Source organism: Pteropus vampyrus, unplaced genomic scaffold (assembly GCF_000151845.1).
Source record: "Pteropus vampyrus isolate Shadow unplaced genomic scaffold, Pvam_2.0 Scaffold238, whole genome shotgun sequence".
NCBI lineage: Eukaryota > Metazoa > Chordata > Mammalia > Chiroptera > Pteropodidae > Pteropus > Pteropus vampyrus.
The window spans coordinates 1470501-1489707 of NW_011889019.1; the positions used below are offsets into that span (position 1 = coordinate 1470501).

General features: G+C 44.8%; 1 protein-coding gene across 5 annotated transcripts in view; it reads left to right on the forward strand.

The window, feature by feature from the left end:
* Window positions 1-11188, forward strand: part of LOC105301372 (ligand-dependent corepressor) — a 113986-nt gene extending 102798 nt beyond the window's left edge. For all 5 annotated transcript variants that reach the window (XM_011373981.2, XM_011373983.2, XM_023519831.1 and 2 more), the window contains one exon: window positions 1178-11188. In XM_011373981.2, the coding sequence (XP_011372283.1) occupies window positions 1178-5507 (4330 nt within the window). In that variant the 3' untranslated portion in view covers window positions 5508-11188. The remainder of the gene's footprint in view (window positions 1-1177) is intronic.
* Window positions 11189-19207: the final 8019 nt, after the last annotated feature.

Below are 19207 nucleotides of genomic sequence, written 5' to 3' on the forward strand. Positions count from 1 at the left end.
AACAGCATCTGTTCAACACACATTTATACAGTTGCCCTCAGTGCTCTGCCTTGTTACATAGTCAGATAATAGTCTCCTGAGGAATTAAAATTCAGAAAGAGAGAGATTGAGAAGTTGTATAAAACTCCAGAAAACTGAAGCACTCCAACCGCATGGCCTTAGTAAAAACCAAACATCCAGAAACACTAAGCAGCTCTTGAAAACACTTAGCTGACTGAGAAGAGTTGCCTTTAACCTGTCTTGAATCTACTATCATCCTTTCCCACCACCCCCACCATCCAGGTTAAACCGTAGTGAGAATTGCCCTGGATAACTTGTGAAAACGGTTCTTGAACATAGAACGACTTGCTGTGGATCACTGTGAAATGTTTTTCAGAAGTCTAAGAGAATGTAACAAATGGGGCTTGACTGAAGACACAGTCGTACCACTTCGCAGTGACAGAGCCGTACCATTTAAATGCCTTATAAGAGGCTTTTATAGCAGTGGTTTGGGGAAGCTCAGGAGATGAAAAGATTAAAAATCCATCACTGTCAGCCAGTCACATATCCTTACTTAGAGGCTAGGAACCAGAAATTGCTTTTCATTCCATTGTTCAATGTGTCTGACATGTGAAATTATTGATCTCTAATCCTCCATGCCCTAGAAAAGGGGTAGAGTTCCTACATCGCTGTCTGCAGAATTACATAGTCCAGCCAATTGGTCATACTGAAAAACCATGTTAAAACTGTAATTTCTCTAAGTATTTCTAAACTGAGATTTGAAATACAGTATCTGAATTTTTGTCAGTGTTGCAGACTTAGAAAAAATGATTATTTAACAGGAATACCCAGGCCTAACACAAAAGTATATGTTGAGCAACTGGAATTAATGTGGCCAGAATTTTATTTTTTGAAAAAAAAAAAAAATTCTGTATTTTTTCTCTATAATAAAGTTATTTGTGAATGGTCACTTAAAAAGCATGAAGGGTGTCACTAAAAATTGAGAATATAACCGCCTTATATTTTAACTAGGTAAATATTCATTTATTGAATTAAAAGTATATGGGCATTTAGAAGCAATTTTGGTCAGAGTGTTACTCTCTTTATAGCATGAGTAAGATCTGGTGATTTTCGTAATGTAAATATGGTTCTTTGGAAAATGACCATACTAATTCCTTCTTTCTCTTTGTCTGTCTAGTGAGAACTCAACAGAGGCAATAGCAGTAGATTCTAACAATCAGTCGAAGTCCCCCCTGGAGAAGTTTATGGTCAAACTGTGCACTCATCATCAGAAGCAGTTCATTCGTGTTCTCAGCGACCTGTACACTGAATCCCAGCCAAGCACTGAGGACCCGCGACCTTCGGATTCTGGAGCAATGGATGCATCCACCTGCAATGCTGGGTGTGCCCAGCTAGGCACCAAACATAAGGAAAACGATGCTACATGTCTTGATACAAAATCTCCTCCTCCTGTAGATTCATTAGTAGACTCATTAGGCTCTCAGAGCCCTCCACACTTGGCAGAAAAGGCCCTGAAGGAGCCTCTTCCTGAGACAAATTCTGTAGACGGAAGAGAGAATGCCCTGACCGTTGTCCAGAAGAAGTCCTCTGAGCTTCCAACCACTAAACCTAATTCTGGGAGTTCAGTGGATAGCTCCACTCCGGGATACCTCACTGCATCTAATTCTCCTTCGTTCAACTTCCACATCTCTAAGAGCTTGGAGGGGCAAACCACTGGACAGGAGCAAGACACAAATGTGAAAACACGTGAGGATGGTAAAGACCGTGTGCAGAGTTCAGCTTTAGTAGAAAGTCTAATTACCATGAAAGTGGCAGCTGAGAATAGTGAAGAGAGCAACAACTGTATCGTTTCTCAAAGAAATTCATTCAGAGCTTTATCAGAAGAGGCTTGGGACTCAGGGTTTGTGGGGAATTCACCTAGAACTGCTGACAAAGAGAATACTTTACAGTGTAGCTCAAAAACACCTTTCCACCAGGATTTAGAGGCAAGTGAACAAGATTCAAGGCCAAAGCAAGAGAACCATCTTCACTCACTAGGAAGAAATAAGGTGGATTACCATTTGCATCCCAGTGATAAGGGCCAGTTTGATCATTCCAAAGATGGTTGGTTAGCCCCCAGCCCCATGCCTGCTGTACACAAAGCATCTAATGGACATTCACGAACCAAGATGTTATCACCCTCCATCAAGACAGCTCGGAAAAGCAAAAGAGCATCAGGGCTGCGGATAAACGATTATGATAACCAGTGTGATGTCGTTTATATCAGTCAGCCAATAACAGAATACCACTATGAGAATCAAAGATCAATATTGTCTTCTCGGAAAACAGCCAGAAAGAGTACTCGAGGATACTTTTTCAATGGTGATTGTTGTGAACTGCCAACCGTTCGCACACTGGCCAGAAATGTATACTCCCAAGAAAAAGCAAGCTGCTCAACACTGGTGTCAGAGGCAGTGGCCACTCCCAAGCAGACCCCTGTAATTTCAACCCCGAGACCTACAGTTGATGGGGAGCTTCCCAGAGACGACGACCCTGAAGAGCCTAATAAAGGAAGAACCTCCCTCAAGGAAGGAGACGGAGATGCTTCATCTGAAAAGGAATCTCAAGAGCCCGAGGTTTGCCCCCTGACAAATAAACCGAATCCGAGCCCATCCCCTGGGCCAGAGGAAACAACAGCCTCCAGCCTGGCGGGGCCCCTCCCCGCTCACCTTCCCGAAGAGGACATGCCAGAAGGCAGCTCCATGGCCTCGGCTCCCACAGCAAGTGGGGTGTCTTCTCCTGGACGAGACCAACAGCCAGTTGAACTGCTGGATACCAAGGAGATGAATGAACCCCAAGACTGTCACCTGGTTCCCTCTGCTGAGAGCTTTTCTGAGGGAGGCACTGAAGATGTTTGTAGGCCTCGTCCTTCTCCAGAAGCAGTCAGTAGAGCGGAAAGTCCTCCGTGCTCAGAACATCAGACTCCTCCAGTGAGCTCGGAGCCGCCCACGTGCCCGGGAAAGGCTGAGGACGACCACAGCATCAGTCATGAGGCCGCGACTGAAGGCACGCGGGACCTAGGTACTGACCCGCTCCTGAAGGAAAGCAGCACGTTTACTGAGGAAAACTCCGGTGAAACTGAGGGAGGCGAGGCAGCAGGTGATACAGGAGAATTAGAGGGAGAGGGCAGCGATGCAAAACCGTCTTCAGAAAAAGATACCTGCGAACGAAACATTGACTCACCTGAAGAGAACTCAGACAGGAAGAAAAAAGGTAAAAAATTCCCCGAGGCCTCTGATAGGTGCCTAAGAAGTCAAATTTCAGATTCTCCCTCTTCTGATAGGTGCCTAAGAAATCAAAGTTCTGATTCTTCCTCTGCTTGTCCTGAGATCAAGGTTTCTAAAAATCCTGGTGCAAAACGTTCTAAAAAAGAGGAGTCCCCCAACAGGACAACACCTGAGGGCTTTCTGACCGACGGTCTCCATGCAAAAGCTCTGGAGGACGCCGGAAACCCAGATGTCCCTGAAAACCTCTCTGAGAAGGATGCCGAGCAGGAGGGCGAAGGGGGTGGGGTCATCACTAGGCAGACTTTTAAAAACATGTTGGCAAAAGAAGTCAAAAGGGAAGAAGGTGATATTTTCCCCAGCAGTGATCCCATAACCACAGTTGGCCAGCCTTTACCTGGAGAGAGACTGGAAATCTATGTCCAGTCTAAGTTAGGCGAAAAACATGCTCATGACCCCTTAGAAAGTGTTCCATGTACTTTCTCAGAACAGTTAGAAGAGAGGCCAAGACCTGTACCTGCACAAGGTGTGGAGGAAGTTGTAAATGAGGTAGACAGTACAGACACCCAGCATAAAGATGACGACAGCGATGTGCCATCGAGCACACTTGGGTCGTCCAGTAGCGGAAGTGGTGATGCTGCTGGGCCCCCAAAATGGGTACCAAGGCTTACAAGATTGACCTCTTCTACCTACAATCTAAGACATGCTCATTCTCTGGACTCCTTGGATACTACGAAAGTGACTTCCGAAAAGGAAGCAGCACAAGGAAGCCCAACGTCAAAGGACAGTGAAGGGTCAGAGAGTGGAGATCCCTTAGATGAGGATGACGTGGACACAGTGGTCGACGACCAGCCAAAGTTTATGGAATGGTGTGCCGAGGAGGAGAACCAAGAGCTTATTGCCAACTTCAGTGCCCAGTACATGAAAGTGCAGAAGGGCTGGATCCAGTTGGAGAAAGAAGCCCAGCCGACACCAAGAGCAAGGAACAAGTCCGATAAACTGAAGGAGATTTGGAAAAGCAAGAAAAGGTCACGGAAATGCAGGGGTTCATTGGAGGCTCAAAAGTTTTCTCCTGTTCAGATGTTGTTTATGACGAACTTTAAATTATCTAATGTTTGTAAATGGTTCTTGGAGACGACCGAAACCCGGTCCTTGGTCATCGTAAAGAAGCTCAACACTCGTCTCCCAGGAGATATCCCTCCTGTCAAGCACCCTCTTCAGAAGTACTCCCCTTCCAGCCTGTACCCCAGTTCGCTACAGGCTGAACGCTTGAAAAAACACTTGAAGAAATTTCCTGGAGCTACTCCTGCGAAGAACAACTGGAAAACACAGAAGCTCTGGGCTAAACTCCGAGAGAATCCTGACCAAGTAGAGCCTCTAGAGGATGGCAGTGACGCCAGCCTCTGCCCCAATTCTGAAGACAGCATAGAGGAAGTCAAGGAAGGTAGAAATAGCCATCTTCCCACAAACTCACCTACTCCAGCCAGTACCCGGATCCTTAGAAAATACTCCAATATTCGAGGAAAGCTCAGAGCCCAGCAGCGCTTGATCAAGAACGAGAAAATGGAAAGCCCATTTGGTCTGGCTGCAGAAGGTAAACAGGGTTGCAAGAGTGTATGCATCAACCCTCTGATGTCTCCCAAGCTCGCCCTGCAAGTAGATGCAGATGGATTTCCTGTTAAGCCCAGGAGTACCGATGGAATGAAGGGAAGGAAAGGAAAGCAGACGTCTGAAACCTTGCCGAAAGCAGAAGTTCAGAATAAACGCAAGAGGACCGAAGGCGGCAGCTCTCAGGACAAGAAGGACAAGGCGCCTGCGACGAAGGCCAGCAAAGAAAAGCATATTGACGGATCCACCAAAACCCCTGCTGCCAAGAAGCCAGCTGCAAGGGACAGAGTCAGCCAACTGCCCAGAAAGACAACTTTGAAAGAGAATAAAGTGAAGATCCCTAAAAAGTCCTCTGGGAAGAGCTGCCCCGCCTCCAGGAAAGAAAAAGAGAATACAAACAGAAGACCTACCCAGCCCACCTCCTCGGAGACCGTGAGGAAACCTGCAAAGCAAAAAGGGTCAGGTGAATCCTCTTCAAGGCCACAGAAAGTCACAAACAGGAAGCAGAGCAGTGGAAAGGCTCGGGCCAGACCCCTGACCCAAACCCCAGAGAACAGTGCTGCCCAGAGAAAGCGGAAGCTGCAGGCGAAGCTGGCCTCTTCCCACAGCAAACGGAGGCGGCTGGATACAAAGTGATCGGAAGGGCTGTAGTCGAGAGCCAAACTCTTCTGTAGAAGTAACCCTTTGTTTTGCATTAACTAAATCTGCTTTTACAAGCTTATCAAGCCTTTCAAATCTGCAGTTAATGGAGAACGCCACAATTTAAGATGTCAGAAAATGCATCTCACATGGAGAAGGGAACTTGCAGAGTCTTTCTCTGAGTCTGAGTAAGGGAAGTTATATATTATATTCTGGTTGTTCCTTGGGTTTTAAACTTGGAACCAAGCAGTTTTAGTTTTTAAAAGTACAGTGCCTTATTTATCCTTTTTGTTTTTAAATTTACAAAAGCTAAAAAGCTGATCTTTGTGATTAAAGGCTTGTATTTTATACTTGATGCACAAGCACTTGTACTGTAGCCGAGAAGACCACCATCATGCACATAAAAGTAGCTTTCCAGCTGCACCCTGCAGCATCTGTACATGAACAGATGCTCCTCTGCAAACCCCAGCAGTGAACTTCCCTCTCTGTCTTGTTTGTTTGTTTAAATAATGTTTGAAAGCTAAACCAAATCATTTTTATGATATGTGAAGAATGCAGAGGGAATTTATAATTATTGTAAAAGATTCATATTTCTGTTACCCCTTTTTAAATCCTATTTACTCCTCTTACCTTTCATCTTTTGTCATTTAAAAAAAAAATGGATTCTAAATCATGTGCCCATGGGACAAAAGGTGTGTCATCAGGTGTTAATATTGGTTTACAACCTTTAAAATTTATTTCCATTACTGATTCTTACTATCATCCTTTTTGTTTTTGGCCATGCAGCCTTGCTAGTATTCTAATAAGGTTTTCGTCTTACTTTGGGGGAAAAAATCTGGGATTCTTTTTTCCCCTCTTGTGGCTGTAATTTGACAATAGGACGAGAGTGACTTCTGATTTTCTTTCTTACTCTGAGTACTTCCATATTCAAAGAAAGCGAAAATGTTATTTCCAGTAATAGAGAAGTTTAAGAGCGAGTGTCTGCATGTCTGTTTGGGTGCATTTGCCTGTGGCTGTCAGCCACAGATGTCTCCCAGCCCCAGTTCTATAGTAGAATTCTTTCTTCCCCATGCACTATGCTAGGGGGTTCATGAGCTAGGTAATTAGCACAGGACAGATGGCTTAAATGTGGCCCAGAGTCTCTCTGAGCATCCAGCAAACCACTTCGGCATCAGACTCAGAAAGGTCAAAACAACAAAGTTATGTAAGGGTCACAGCAGCCTTGCAGCTGGAGGAAGCAGCTGTAGCATCTCCTAGTGGGCCCACACACCCTACGCCCAGAGCTGATGTTCGCGTGGATGTAGAGTGGGTGTGCATTCTGATTGGTTATCACCATGTTCGTAGTTCATGCTTGTAGTTACCACTCCTGCCTCTGCCCTGTCAGTCTCTGTTCCACAGTTCAAAAGTAAGAGCTGCAGTATTTGTAACTGATGATGTTTGCCTTTCCCAAGTGAAGCCTGAAATTGGTGGCATTGGCTTTACCTTGGTGCCTATAACATTGCTTCATTATAATACCATGTGTACTCACCATTTCCATTGGGCTACTCTACAAAAAGGCTTGATTGTTAAAGCCTCAACCAGCTCCTCTGGCATGCTCTGTCACCAAAATAGGGTTGTATGGACAGCTGCTACTCTGTCTTTTCTATTAAAAAGTGTTCCATTTAGATGGCTTCAGATTAATTTAGATAAACACAGATAGACCTTTTTTAATGCATCAATTCATTTAGATCATGATAAAACAGGCTTTCTACCCACTCTGTAGAAGGTTTGCTGTATATGTACAATGAAAACTTCTGATGATTGGATAGGACTGGAGAAAAGCATTTGATTCATGGGAAACTGAGAAGTGTGTTGAATGTCATAGATAGCGAAGCTTACTATCTTCAATGAAGCTTTGATCCCCGCCCCCAATGTTTCTTCTATTCTACGATTCTCTTTTCTTTTTAATATCTTTTACCGTGGCCATTCAGGAGCCACCTATATTAATGACACTGCTAGGTGTGTATGCTGGCAGCCCTTTCTCAGCATTAAGTTGCACAGAAGCATTAATATGTTTTGAGTAGGTTCATTGAATCTTTAAAAAGTGGTTTTAAAGTTTAAAAAGATCTTTTCACATAGTTTTCACTGGATATTGTTTTTGTGGTGACTTAAACAGCCAAGGTTTGCCAACGTCAGGCTTGCTGATTCCTGTACATACATTCAAGGTGCCCTCTTAGCTGCATGTACCTTGGAAGGGTGCTTGCGTTAGGTTAGGGAGAGGTGTGAGGCAGTTGCTGGTTTATAATTCATTCCATTACTTTTCTAAGGTCCTTGTCATTTGTAAAAGCTTGCTTCAGGATAATACCCTTCTCTCCCATTCTAGAAAGCATTTGAGAAAAGTTATCAATGTGTATGTATTTATTTTATACACCTAACAATGCAATGGATGATCTTTAAAATTAACTTACACTTTATAGTAGTGACTACATTTAAATAGGCTGGGATTCTACATAATTAGGAGATTAAAAATTTAGAACTATTTTTGTATTTGTTGAATCTCATTTTTTCCTGATTCAGTTAATTTTGCTAATAGAATAAAGAAAACAACAACAACAAAAAACTTGAGGGCCAGCTCTGAAAGGCCCTTTTACACTTAGAGCAGATGCTGTCCCCCAGATACCTCCAAGCCCAGGCCTGGTATTGAGTCTCCCCTTATTTTTCCTCTCTTACAAAGACCTCTTTCCTGTAGCCATCTTCACAGTACGGCTTGCCACCAAATGTAAAGCAGTCTCCCCCACAGGCTGGATTCCAAATCAGAAAGGAATTCTGCTCCTGGGCCTGTGCTCAGTGAAGTGACCGTCCCAGTGCTGGAGCGGAAGCTGATGACCAGAGAACACTGGCATTACCTCTGAGCCTCTGCAGGAGCTGGAAGATGCCTGGGAAGCAGTCACTGAAGCTCAGAGCTGGGCCCTCTTCAAGAGACCCATTTTCTGTCCCACAAGGCTCCCTGGGTTTGGGAGGACAGCGTGGATCCTGCTCCCCGAGCCGGGTCCAAAGGCTCATCCCCGGCACTTCCTCAGACACGTAGCAGTCTTGCAGCGTAGCACAAAGGCCTCGAACCTTTGTTCTGCTCTTGAGGCTTCCTACATAGGAATGTCCTTAACGTCTGTGAATCTGCAATACTCATCCCTTGGCTCCCTTAGGTAGGCCACTTCTGTTGCATGTGTATTACATCAAAGACTGACACACAAGCTTTACCTAAAAAAATAATCTTGAGCTCTGGGTTTTGTGCCCCGTTTCTGTCGTACTATGGATAGAAGAGGTTCAGTTAGTCATCCCTTCACATACGCGGTGCTTCTCACGGGACTCTTTTCATATCACATACTGCCCAGGTGAATTTCTCACTGTTCAGGTATGTCACCAGGACAACACTTTCAGACAGGCACTTTGAATTAAAGTTTGGTCTCTCCTGCCTTGTGATAGATTCTGTGGCGAGGGCGGAAGCTGTCACTCTCTTTTATGGGCAGCATTCCTGTTGATCAGTGGACCTAAGAACCAAGTAGGAAAGGTCAACATGCTTTGTGACGCAAGCTGGAGAGGCTATCCTGTCACCATCAACAAGTCTGATGTTTTGTCTTGGCACCTGGGACTGGGCTGGAGTTTCCCAAGGTGCTGGCTCAGGGAGCCACACCCGGTCCTTTTGGTTTTAGGTCAGCCCGTGCAGGCTCTCTTTTGGTTTAGAAATTATCTATCAAGGGTCTATAGACTGTGGGCTGGTCACTCTTTTGTAAATAAAAGTTTGTTGGAACAAATATATGCCCATTTGTTTATGGATTGTCTGTGGCTGCTTTCCAGCAGATTTGAGTAGTTGCAACAGAGACCATATGGCCCACAAAGCCTAAAATATTTACTCTCTGGACCTTTAAAGAAAAGTTTGCTGACCCTTGCTTGAGAAAAGAATCCTTTTTTCAGGAACAAACCTTCCCCGACATATCTTCTTTCTTCTGCTTCTTTTTTTCTCTGTCCTCTTCTTCCTCCTTATCTTACCTCAATTTTGTTCTTCCTTTTATATTTCTTTATTTCTTCTTGCTACAAAAGAGATATGCTGTATTGCTATAACACATCAAATACTAGCTCCTGAAACTTGAGCTTCCTTAGCCCCACATCTTCCTTCTTAGAATCACCGTCACAGTAGCCAAAGTGAGGCCCTCTAAGCCGATGGAGTCAGCCCGTGAGCAAATAGGAATTCAGAGTTCCAAGATGATGTGGCCTGGGCCTCTCGTTTCACTGTTTTTATCATAGACCTGACTCCGGCTTCACTTCTTGTTTGTTTCTAAAGTAAGCCAAGATTTTGTTTCTTTCGAAATCAGTTGAGACTACTTTAGTTGGATGTTCGTTTTCTGAACTTCACATTTAGATATGGGAAAAGTCTTCACAGAGGAGAAACAAAGTCCAATCTCAAACCAAAAGCATTGTTCGTTATGTAATATTTTTCACCAGCTTCTAGGAAAATAAAACATGATTGGCACTGGTATTTTTTCAGTCCCATGTTCTTCTTTCAAAATAAATTTGTTAAAGGCAAGCCAACAAATGCAAAATAGGGGCTGGATGTGCTTTAGGATAAAATAATAGAAAATTGGGACCTATTAGATAACCTGAGTGTGACTGGGAAGTTATGGTTTATAGCTTTAGATCAAATTCAGTCAGCTTCCAAGGCGTTGGTCTTTTTCTTTCCCTAAAACTTAAGGATAAGTTTCTATGCTGTTTTTCAAAATGAAGTTGAATGTCATGTTGGTGAGAAACTTTTTGCCAGTGGCCCCCAAACAGTGACTGTTTCAGTTGTTTTGAAATATAATTATTTTGAATTCTTAGCTCTAAGTTTTTTGTCATCTTATGGCTTGATACCCACTGAAATGCTGGGATTTTTTTTCCGTAAGTGTGAAATCACACCTGTGTGTATCGCATCAGCAGGGCAGTCCTCATCTCCCAGCAGTAAGTCCTCTCCCTCCCTGTGCTTGCTCCAAAATTGTCTTCAGGGGAAAAAAGAAAATGAAAAGATTATGGTATTTAAAACAAACAGAATTGTGAGAAGCCTTTGAGTCAGACTTCAGTATAATTCATCCCTTGAAACTCTAGAACAAACTGCTATATTCTACAGTGGGCGGATTACAAGACTTGCAGGTTTAACCTCTTTAAAGATAAATCATACTCAGGCGGAAACCCAGAGCTCTCTGATGCTCCCAGCTCAGGGCTTTGTCATGCTGTGCTGGGGGCCCAGGGAACCACCTTGGGCACTTGGTGGAGGGTATCCTTGCTCATGCTTTTGCCTTGGGAATTGAGCCAAAGCTGGTCAGTTCCTTCTATTATCTCCCTTCTGTCCGATCTTCCTTTTAGAGCTGGTGTTTGACACTCAGTGCTCAGGTGCCACCCTTTGCTTTGTCCTTCAGAGGGGCTGTTGTACGGTTATGCTCACCTGGTGAACATAGTGACACAGGCTTCCTCACCTGCCCGAGACCATTCCATTTAACACGAGGTACTCAGTAGGCAAGCCACACGAAAGTATAGACTGCCCATTGGGAAAAAAGAAAAAGAAGGTCCTCGTGGTTTTATAATATGTCAGAAGTTGGAAGAATGCATTTTACCTTTTTTAAAAGGGTCATGTGAAAAAAAAAAAAAGAAAGTAACAGAGACCATATTTGGCCCATACAGCCTAAAATAGAAAATACTGACTGCGTGGCCCTTTACAGAAGAGGTTTACTGACCCTTGCAATATGTCATTCAAGATCAAATTATATTGACGGGCACAGACATTTTTTCACATACTCCAGCACTGCAACATTGCTTTCCTTTTGATTTTTAGGGCGTCTTGTGCTTCGTCTCAGCCCACAGCTGTTGTTGCACATTATCCGTGAGTAATGCTTGTGCACTAAAGAACAAGAATACATCCCCTCCTTTGTTGATTGAATAGTCATTCAATCTTGGACATACAGTCTTATCTACTAGGATAAGTAGTTAAAGTATGAAGTCCTTTCAATTGAAAGTACTACCATCTTCATCATGTTTATGAATCAGGGCAAATTTGACTCTCCCGGTCAGCATAGAGTGAGTTAGCTTGACCCCCCAGATCCCCTCTTTTCTTTTTCAGGTGCAGTATACATGGCAGTTTATTACCCCCCAAGCTTTGGTCATTGTCAACCTAAATGGCTGGTCTTTGCTTGTTAGGACCTCAAATCCAGACCACCCATTCTCAGCATGTCAATGGCACCTTGTCGGCACACTAGCCGCTTTAGCCTGCAGTGCTGCACACTCCGGCCTGGCTAGTGAAGCCCCGTGGTCAGGCCTGGCCCATCTCATCATGCGGAGCCACCTCTGGCCTCTTCCCTCTTCTGCTTGCTCCCCCAGCCCTCTCCAGGAGGCATCTTCTCTGGGAAGTCCCCACCTCCCAAGCGCTTCACTGAACACATATATGACATATTAGAAACATTTTTCTTCTGATATTTAGCCACTGCGTCTAAATGCTATTCAGTTTATCAACCTTTTCACCCCTATTTTCTATAATCTACACCTCATATTGTCTTGTAGCTGAAGCTATAGTATTTGGGAACTAGTTTGTGGAAAAGATGCTATACAAACAAGATTTGCATAATTTTGTATATTTATACCACAGGTAGGGATTAGTTTTAGAGCCACTATAACTTAAGGTTATTAGTTTCACCAGTGGTTTCTGCATTCTTAATAGTTCTAGAAGACTTAATGACTGTGGCTTCAAATTATATATATATAGTGCATATTTATACACATCACTGTGGAATTTATTTCACTGTGTAAATCATGATATTTTCCTGTTCAAATGCTTCTATAGAAGGTATTTATTTTAACAAAAAAATAACTTTCAAAGGGCTTTCCAAAAAAGTGTTCTTTCTAGCCACCCATCCTCCCCAGCTACCATGCTCAGCCGTTGAACCCCCAAATAACACAGCAAAGGCAGAATGGCGGGGTATTGAAACCGTCACTGTTTGGGGGCAGATGCAATGTGGATTAGGGACCTGAGTACATCCCCCCACTGTCACCCCATCCCAGAACAAAATGGTTCTCTCACCATCAGCATGGCTATGCCAGGCATGGCATCAGGGCTTGCCTCAAGTAGCCCACTTTTTGCATACACAGTTGGTACATTCACCTGTGCACTTCAGCAGCTTGTGCAGGAAAGTGAGCCTTAGTTGTAACCCCAAGAAAATCCAAACCCATACCTGTGAGATATGGAGAAACCACTGGTCGCCTAAAGAAAGCATTAAGTTGTATTTTAGTCTTTCTCATGTTTGTGAAAGACACCTGTTCCCACTCTCATTGCCATGGGAGATAAGCATGTTTCCTTCCACACCTTGACAGTACTCATGAGCGCCTCACCCCCTCCTCCTCCTACCTTTCTCAGCATCTGTGCAGATGTGGGCCAGCCCTGCCTGTAACGGTGGTTACAGAACCAGACCATCTGTTCTAAGATGTGTGCAGCTTTACATCTCAGGAGTCCTGGTCTGCAATTCCGAGCACCCCTGTATGTAATGGGACCGACACTTTACGGTCATGTTCCTCTTCCCTGTGCCCCATTCCTGGGCGCCCCTGTCTAAGTCATGACTCTTATTTTGCCAGGACTGAGGACTGCAGGCCCAGGATTTCAGAGAGCTTGGGACTGGACACACAGGGATTTTGTCATTCATTTGAATCATACCTTGCATATCATGGCTTCTCTTTTCTAAACAAATGGGGACACTTGAACAGTAATGCTGGAGAATGTTTTTTCTAAGATACTATTTGTAAGCAAATCTTGATTTTAAGATGAAATGTGAATGGGTAACTAGGTGCCAGGGAATTTAGCACTGAACTAGACAGTCAAAACTTTTTTAACCTTTGCAGGAAATAAATTTTGCTCTCATCTAAATGTTCACAAGACATAATGTTGTAAATAGTTTTTAAAAAATATTTATTATATGTATACAGATTCATGTTCTGAGTGATGTTGGTTTGCATCGTAGTATTGTAGAATATATTTTGAGCAGTGGACTTCCTTTCATAACACACATGGAGAAAGAACAAAAACCAGCAGGTTGAGAGCTGTTTGGGGCATTCGATCTGTAATGTTACATCGAATCCAAGCTTTAATTGCCCCTCTTCTCATCTGGTTATGTTATATATTATATATATATATGCGTGTGTATGATAAACTGGTCAGTGGTCAGTCCCAGGATCTGCAGAGCAGATTTCCAGATGTCCTTTTTGATATGTTGCCCATAAGCAATAAGATCCTAGATAATAACATTTATTCTGGGCTCCGCAGGGGCCCTTGTCTCAGAGGATAGGGTCGGGGTAGAACAGCTCTTGCTAAGACCTCTTGCCTTTGTCAGAGAGGTTGCTGTACTTGAAATTGTGCTTCTGTTTGTCTGCACGCTCCTTTCAGTCTTAGAACTCTAGCAATGGATGTGAAATCTGCTAGCACCAGACACATCCAACATTGGGCATAGAGGTTGAAAAGTTATAAATTTCCCATGAATTTGTAGGGCTTCCAGAATCTAGTTGAGGCAAAAGCTCATTTGGTTATAGAGTAAATGTGAAAATTAAGTGATCAATTTAAAGTCCTTTGACTATATCTGACCTACATTTAAAAGCTAGCCCATTTCCTGGAGTCCTACTCTGTGCCTGGGTTTGAAATGTCTGAAGCCCCCTTCGTGTCTGGGGTAAAACCATTTAGGTCAAGTGTAAAGAAGGCAGTCGCTCCGAGTCTCCCAGCGTGTCCAGTTCAACAGGTTTCTGAGCTGTTTAGCAGCCTCTCCTTGTGAACGTCCTAAATTTTACAAAAAAATACCCCACACCCGAATAACCATGAACAGAATAATGTAGTTTTTTAGGCTTTTGGAATATGTCTTCTCTTTTGTATTTATGATGGTGTTTGGAAATTTTCACTAGTGTTTTTTTAGATTGAAGTGGATGCATTAGGATAAAACTTTCCGTTGCTGAGCCTGAAAGCAAGCAAGAGGAAAGAAACTTGCCTATGTTGTATCATTGAGAAGGTGACTACTTCTTGTGGTGGGAGGGCGGGGAGGGGGCATTGTAGATTATGCGGGGGTAAAATAGAATTCTGGCCTGAGGTGCCCCAAGTCTTATTACCTTGTAATAAATAACCCCTTTATTAGCCTCACTTTATAGAAGCCTGCTGTTTACCCTCAGGGAACAAGTAGTTTTCAAAATCGAGCTCCTCCAAGGTCACTGGCCGGTCCCTGTGTACAGGCATCGGTCATCTTTATGAACTCATGGCATTATTTTCCCGTATGCATTATGATATTAAGAAATTCAACCCCAACCTGTATGAAAAGCACAGCCCAGGGTCCTCCTTTAGGCCGGAGTTAACGCCTCTGAGGGGCCCAGGGGTCATAGGAGGCCCATGCAATTTAACTGAAGCTCAGGTGCCATGTTGGGTTTTTATTCTTTTTAGGCCACGACCCTTCAGAATGAGTTTAGGGCAAGCTCTAAGATGAATCTCTACCGTTCCTTTAAAGGTCTTTCTGGTTCCCCCCAGTGTTGTCATTGCCAAGGTCAATCTCGTAGTTGTTCAGGTGTGCTCCTTTTTGCTGTCTTGTGAGTCTTAGCCAGTGATCCAGATGCCCAAGGAGAGCGTCTCCGAGGGCCTAGCCCTTTCCTGGCACCAAGCATGTGCCCCTGACCTGGGTGAAGGTGGTCTTCCCAAAAACAGTGAGATGAGAAATTCTGCAAATGGTTACTGAATGATCAGCGTGTATCTCTTGGGCCTGGATTTCCACTATGTTAGTGAGTGTAGGAACATACTGTGTCGTTAATGGATGAAAATTCAATGTATGCTGTGAATTTGTTGGTTTGAAACATTGAAAATTTTTCATTTGACAATGTTTACATACCTCACCTGAAGAACCTTTGAGAGTGTATATATGAAATTTAAAAATATATTAAGTTGCTTTAAAACAATATGTATAGCTATAAAAGTTGGAGTTATTTTAACTTTGAATATGTACCAAGTCTCTTAAATATTGAAATCTTGTGGACTTTTTGTGCTTCTGTGTTTTACTTTTCTATTAGGCCGTTGTAGGAAACTGTTCTTGTTGTTGGTAAAGGGGCTCACTGAAATCCAAGCTTGAAGGATTTCCTTTGTTGTTTCAGATTTTCTTGTTTGGTTTTGAGGGATGGGGTTCGGAGCTAGAGGATGTGTGGGAGGGGTTTCTCTAACATTGACATCTATTCCATGAGCTTTTTCTAGGCGCTTATTTTATTGCAGCGTATTAAACTTCTTTGATATTAAAGTGTGTTCATGTGGTCACTGGCGAGGGTACCAAATGCGTCGAAGCCCAGCATTCGACTCGTAGCCTCAAGCAAAGGTGATAAGTTGCCAGAAGGAATCAAAAAGCAAGACTTACTAATGCCCCTGCCTCGGCCCCTGTATCAGGACTTAAAGGAGCATTGTTTGCCGGATCTAGGGCCATGTTATGGGTTGCGCTTAAACTTCAGGGAAAAAGAAAACACAGTGGGTGAATCTTAGGGAATTCTCGTGGCAGAGTTGGAAAGGTGCCAGTGCTCTATCCTGAGGGGCAGGGAGCAATTGAATTCTTCACGCTCCCGACCTTAGGTACGCCACAGTTACATAAGGGGGTGATAGGCACAGCCACCAAGGGAAGGCTGCCCTAAGCTCTCTGTAGCCCGTTTGGGGTGTGGCCGAAAGGTGGCCAGCAATCCTTCCATTCACTTGCCTCATGACCTGTTTCATTATATTCTTTCAGCTCTACTTGGGATGGGTCAATTTAAGGACCCAGTGGGCCAGTGATTCCTATGGAATCAGCAGTGATTTCATTAACAAGTTAGTCTGACCGCGGCCATTAACATGCAGAACTACTCCCAGTGAAAATGACCTGGCCGCTGGCGGTCAGGCCACCCATTCTCAGTTTGAATTTGGAGAATTATCTTGTTCCAGATGAAGAGTTTCCATCCTTAAAATAGACCTCTTTTCCTCCAATATTCATCCTGTGGTAGGATAACTAGAATATGACCTGAGAGGTGCAAACGGGCTTGGGGTGAGGGATAATCTCTAAAATTAGTTCTGAGGGCCTGGATTACGGGGACGATAGATGCATTATCACCCATCTCAGGAAAACCTGGCAACTTCAGGTGGAAGCCTGGGCAGTCCTACTGCCTCCACCCCCCAACCAAGCTCTGCGGTGACATCCCCTGGGCTGGAGATTTGCTTTTAATTGTGAAATGAGCTGCTTAATTTACTTTCACTTTGCAAACTAGTGGCCCATCATTTGTGTTTTTTATAGATATTGAAAAACAGTATTTACATAAATGTTGACTTCAGGCTTCTCTTTTAAAAAAGATAGGATGTGGTTCCATAGTGCAGCAGTTAGCACGTCTGCTTTGCACACAGCAGGTCCTGGGTTCGTGCCCCAGTGGAGTTACGGTCCATGGTCTACGGCCATGCCACCCTGAACAAGCCTGATGTCTGATCTCGGAAGCAGGGTCGGGCCTGGTTAGGACTTGGGCAGGAGACCACCTAGGAAGACTGGGTGCTGTAGGCATAAATAATAAAATAAAAATAAAAAGATAATGAAGATCTGACCCAATTTGTGCATGGTAAGATTCAGCTAGAGCTTAGAAGATTGGAAAACATGCCCTTCAAGTCATCACTATCCCTGTTAGTTACCATTTTTCCCCACCCCCCCGCCCCACTCGCCGTTTTTTCCATAGGGAAATAGGTCTCTGTAGCTGCTGCTTCGTCGGAAGTGGCAATACAAACGATGGGCCAAAAGGGCGTGTGTCCTCTTGACTTTCTCTGGTAACCTACTGGCCACTCTAGACACTTGAGCTTACAACCAACCCTCTTCTAAGCCATTTTCTCTCACGTACCTGGTTCATGACATTTCCTCCAAAATCCTTAAAAGCCCTGCGGTTCCAATCCCTGCTTGCTTTCAAGGTGACCATGTGCTACAGAGTGCAGCTTGTATGACTATCACCTCAGCCTGGTCTTCTAGTGGGAATCAGTCTGTGGTCCTGACATCAGAGGGAGGCCAGCCGGGGCCCCTTAGCTCAGGGGCCAGGCCTCGCCCGACCGTCGGGGCCTAGCCTCCCTTAGGTGCTCATCCTACAAAGCTCCTGCATGCAGCTGTGTACATAGTCTGAAATCGTACCAGAACCACTGTAGACGTATGTTCGCCTCCTTTCTCCACCGATTCCCTGAGAACTGCTGTTCCGGCGACAGGCAGGTTAACCTTATGAGACAGCCCGAGAAGCCTCGCTGCATTCCTCATCTGTTATCCTGACGCTCTGAAGCCTTCAGAGCCAGATGAAATATGAATGTGGCTCTATACGCAAACTTACAAAACGCGGGTGGAATGGCAGACGCTTGAGGGGAGATGAGGACGGGCACCCTCCCGGATCTCTGCGTGTGCCGTGCCGTGCCAGGCTCTGTCCTCACAAGGACATCCCCCCGGGGAGCTATGACCAGCCCATCCCCTAGACCTTCCCTTCCTTCTGCATTAGGAACGGACTTCCTTTGCCGCTTCAGGGAGACCAGAGAGTTCCAAGGGCAGACGTCCCACATGTGCTGCTTCTGGGTGCCATCCCTGGATGGTGGCTGGTGTGTGGGCCACCCAGAAACCCTCGAACTGGGGAGGATGCACGTCGCCAGCCCTGGCTCATCCTCAGGGCAGAAAAAGAGACCAAGAAGGCAGAACCTGAGTGAATCAATGTCATGTTCACATAGAAGACAACAGACAATATCCAACATGTTCTAAAAACAACACTTCTAGGCAAAGGGCAAGTGTGTCTCCCTCACAGGCCTGTTCTAAACCAGTCTCTCTAAAGAGTGACCCAAACGAGGCTACAGAAATCCCCAAACAGAATGTCACAACCACAGAGCATCTGAAAAATCAAACGAGACACTGGATGTTGACTTTAACATATAAAAATACTATAACAAAATGAAATACAAATATATATTAGAATCTGTTAAGTATTCTGTATAAAGAGATACTTTCGTGGTTAAGCTAACAGCAGGCAAAGAGGAGACAAAGTCCGGCCTTTTCCATCTCCTTACAGCGTCACAGGGAGCCCGGGCCGCTGCTGCCGCTGGTGCTGCCGGAGCAACAGCGACCTCAGGACTCGCCTGCCTGTGTCTCTTCAGTGCGTGTGTAATGGAAACAGCCAATGGCGACACCAAAGTGAACGGAAAGTCTTCACCAAAGGGGTGGCAAGGTGTGGTGATGACTTCTCAAACAGATAACTTCACGGTAGCCTGCTGGGACTCAATGGGGCCAAACGTGAACAGGCAAGATGAGCGGGAATCCAGGTCCTTAGCAACTTGCATGTTGGTGGCTAAGTTGAGGAAAAGTTGGTCCTGGGGCACTTGGCTGCCTTGGCCCCTTGCTGCCCTCACCCTGTGGTGGCTCTTGATCCTCCAGCTCGACCGAGCGTGAATGTGGAGCTGGGCTGGGACACGGGGCATTATGGAGGGGCAAGCGGGGCCAGGGTGCTGCCTGTGAGCACCCCATCCTCTGCCCTCCTTACCCCGTAGCCCTGGGGCTGCAGGACTCTAGGCAGCCACCATCTGTCTGTAGGTGCCCTTTCCATTTTCTGCAAAGTAAAGAGGCCCCTTGCAGTCAGGGCCCCTCAAGCCCAGGGAGCTGCTTCTCCAGGGCAATGGGGAA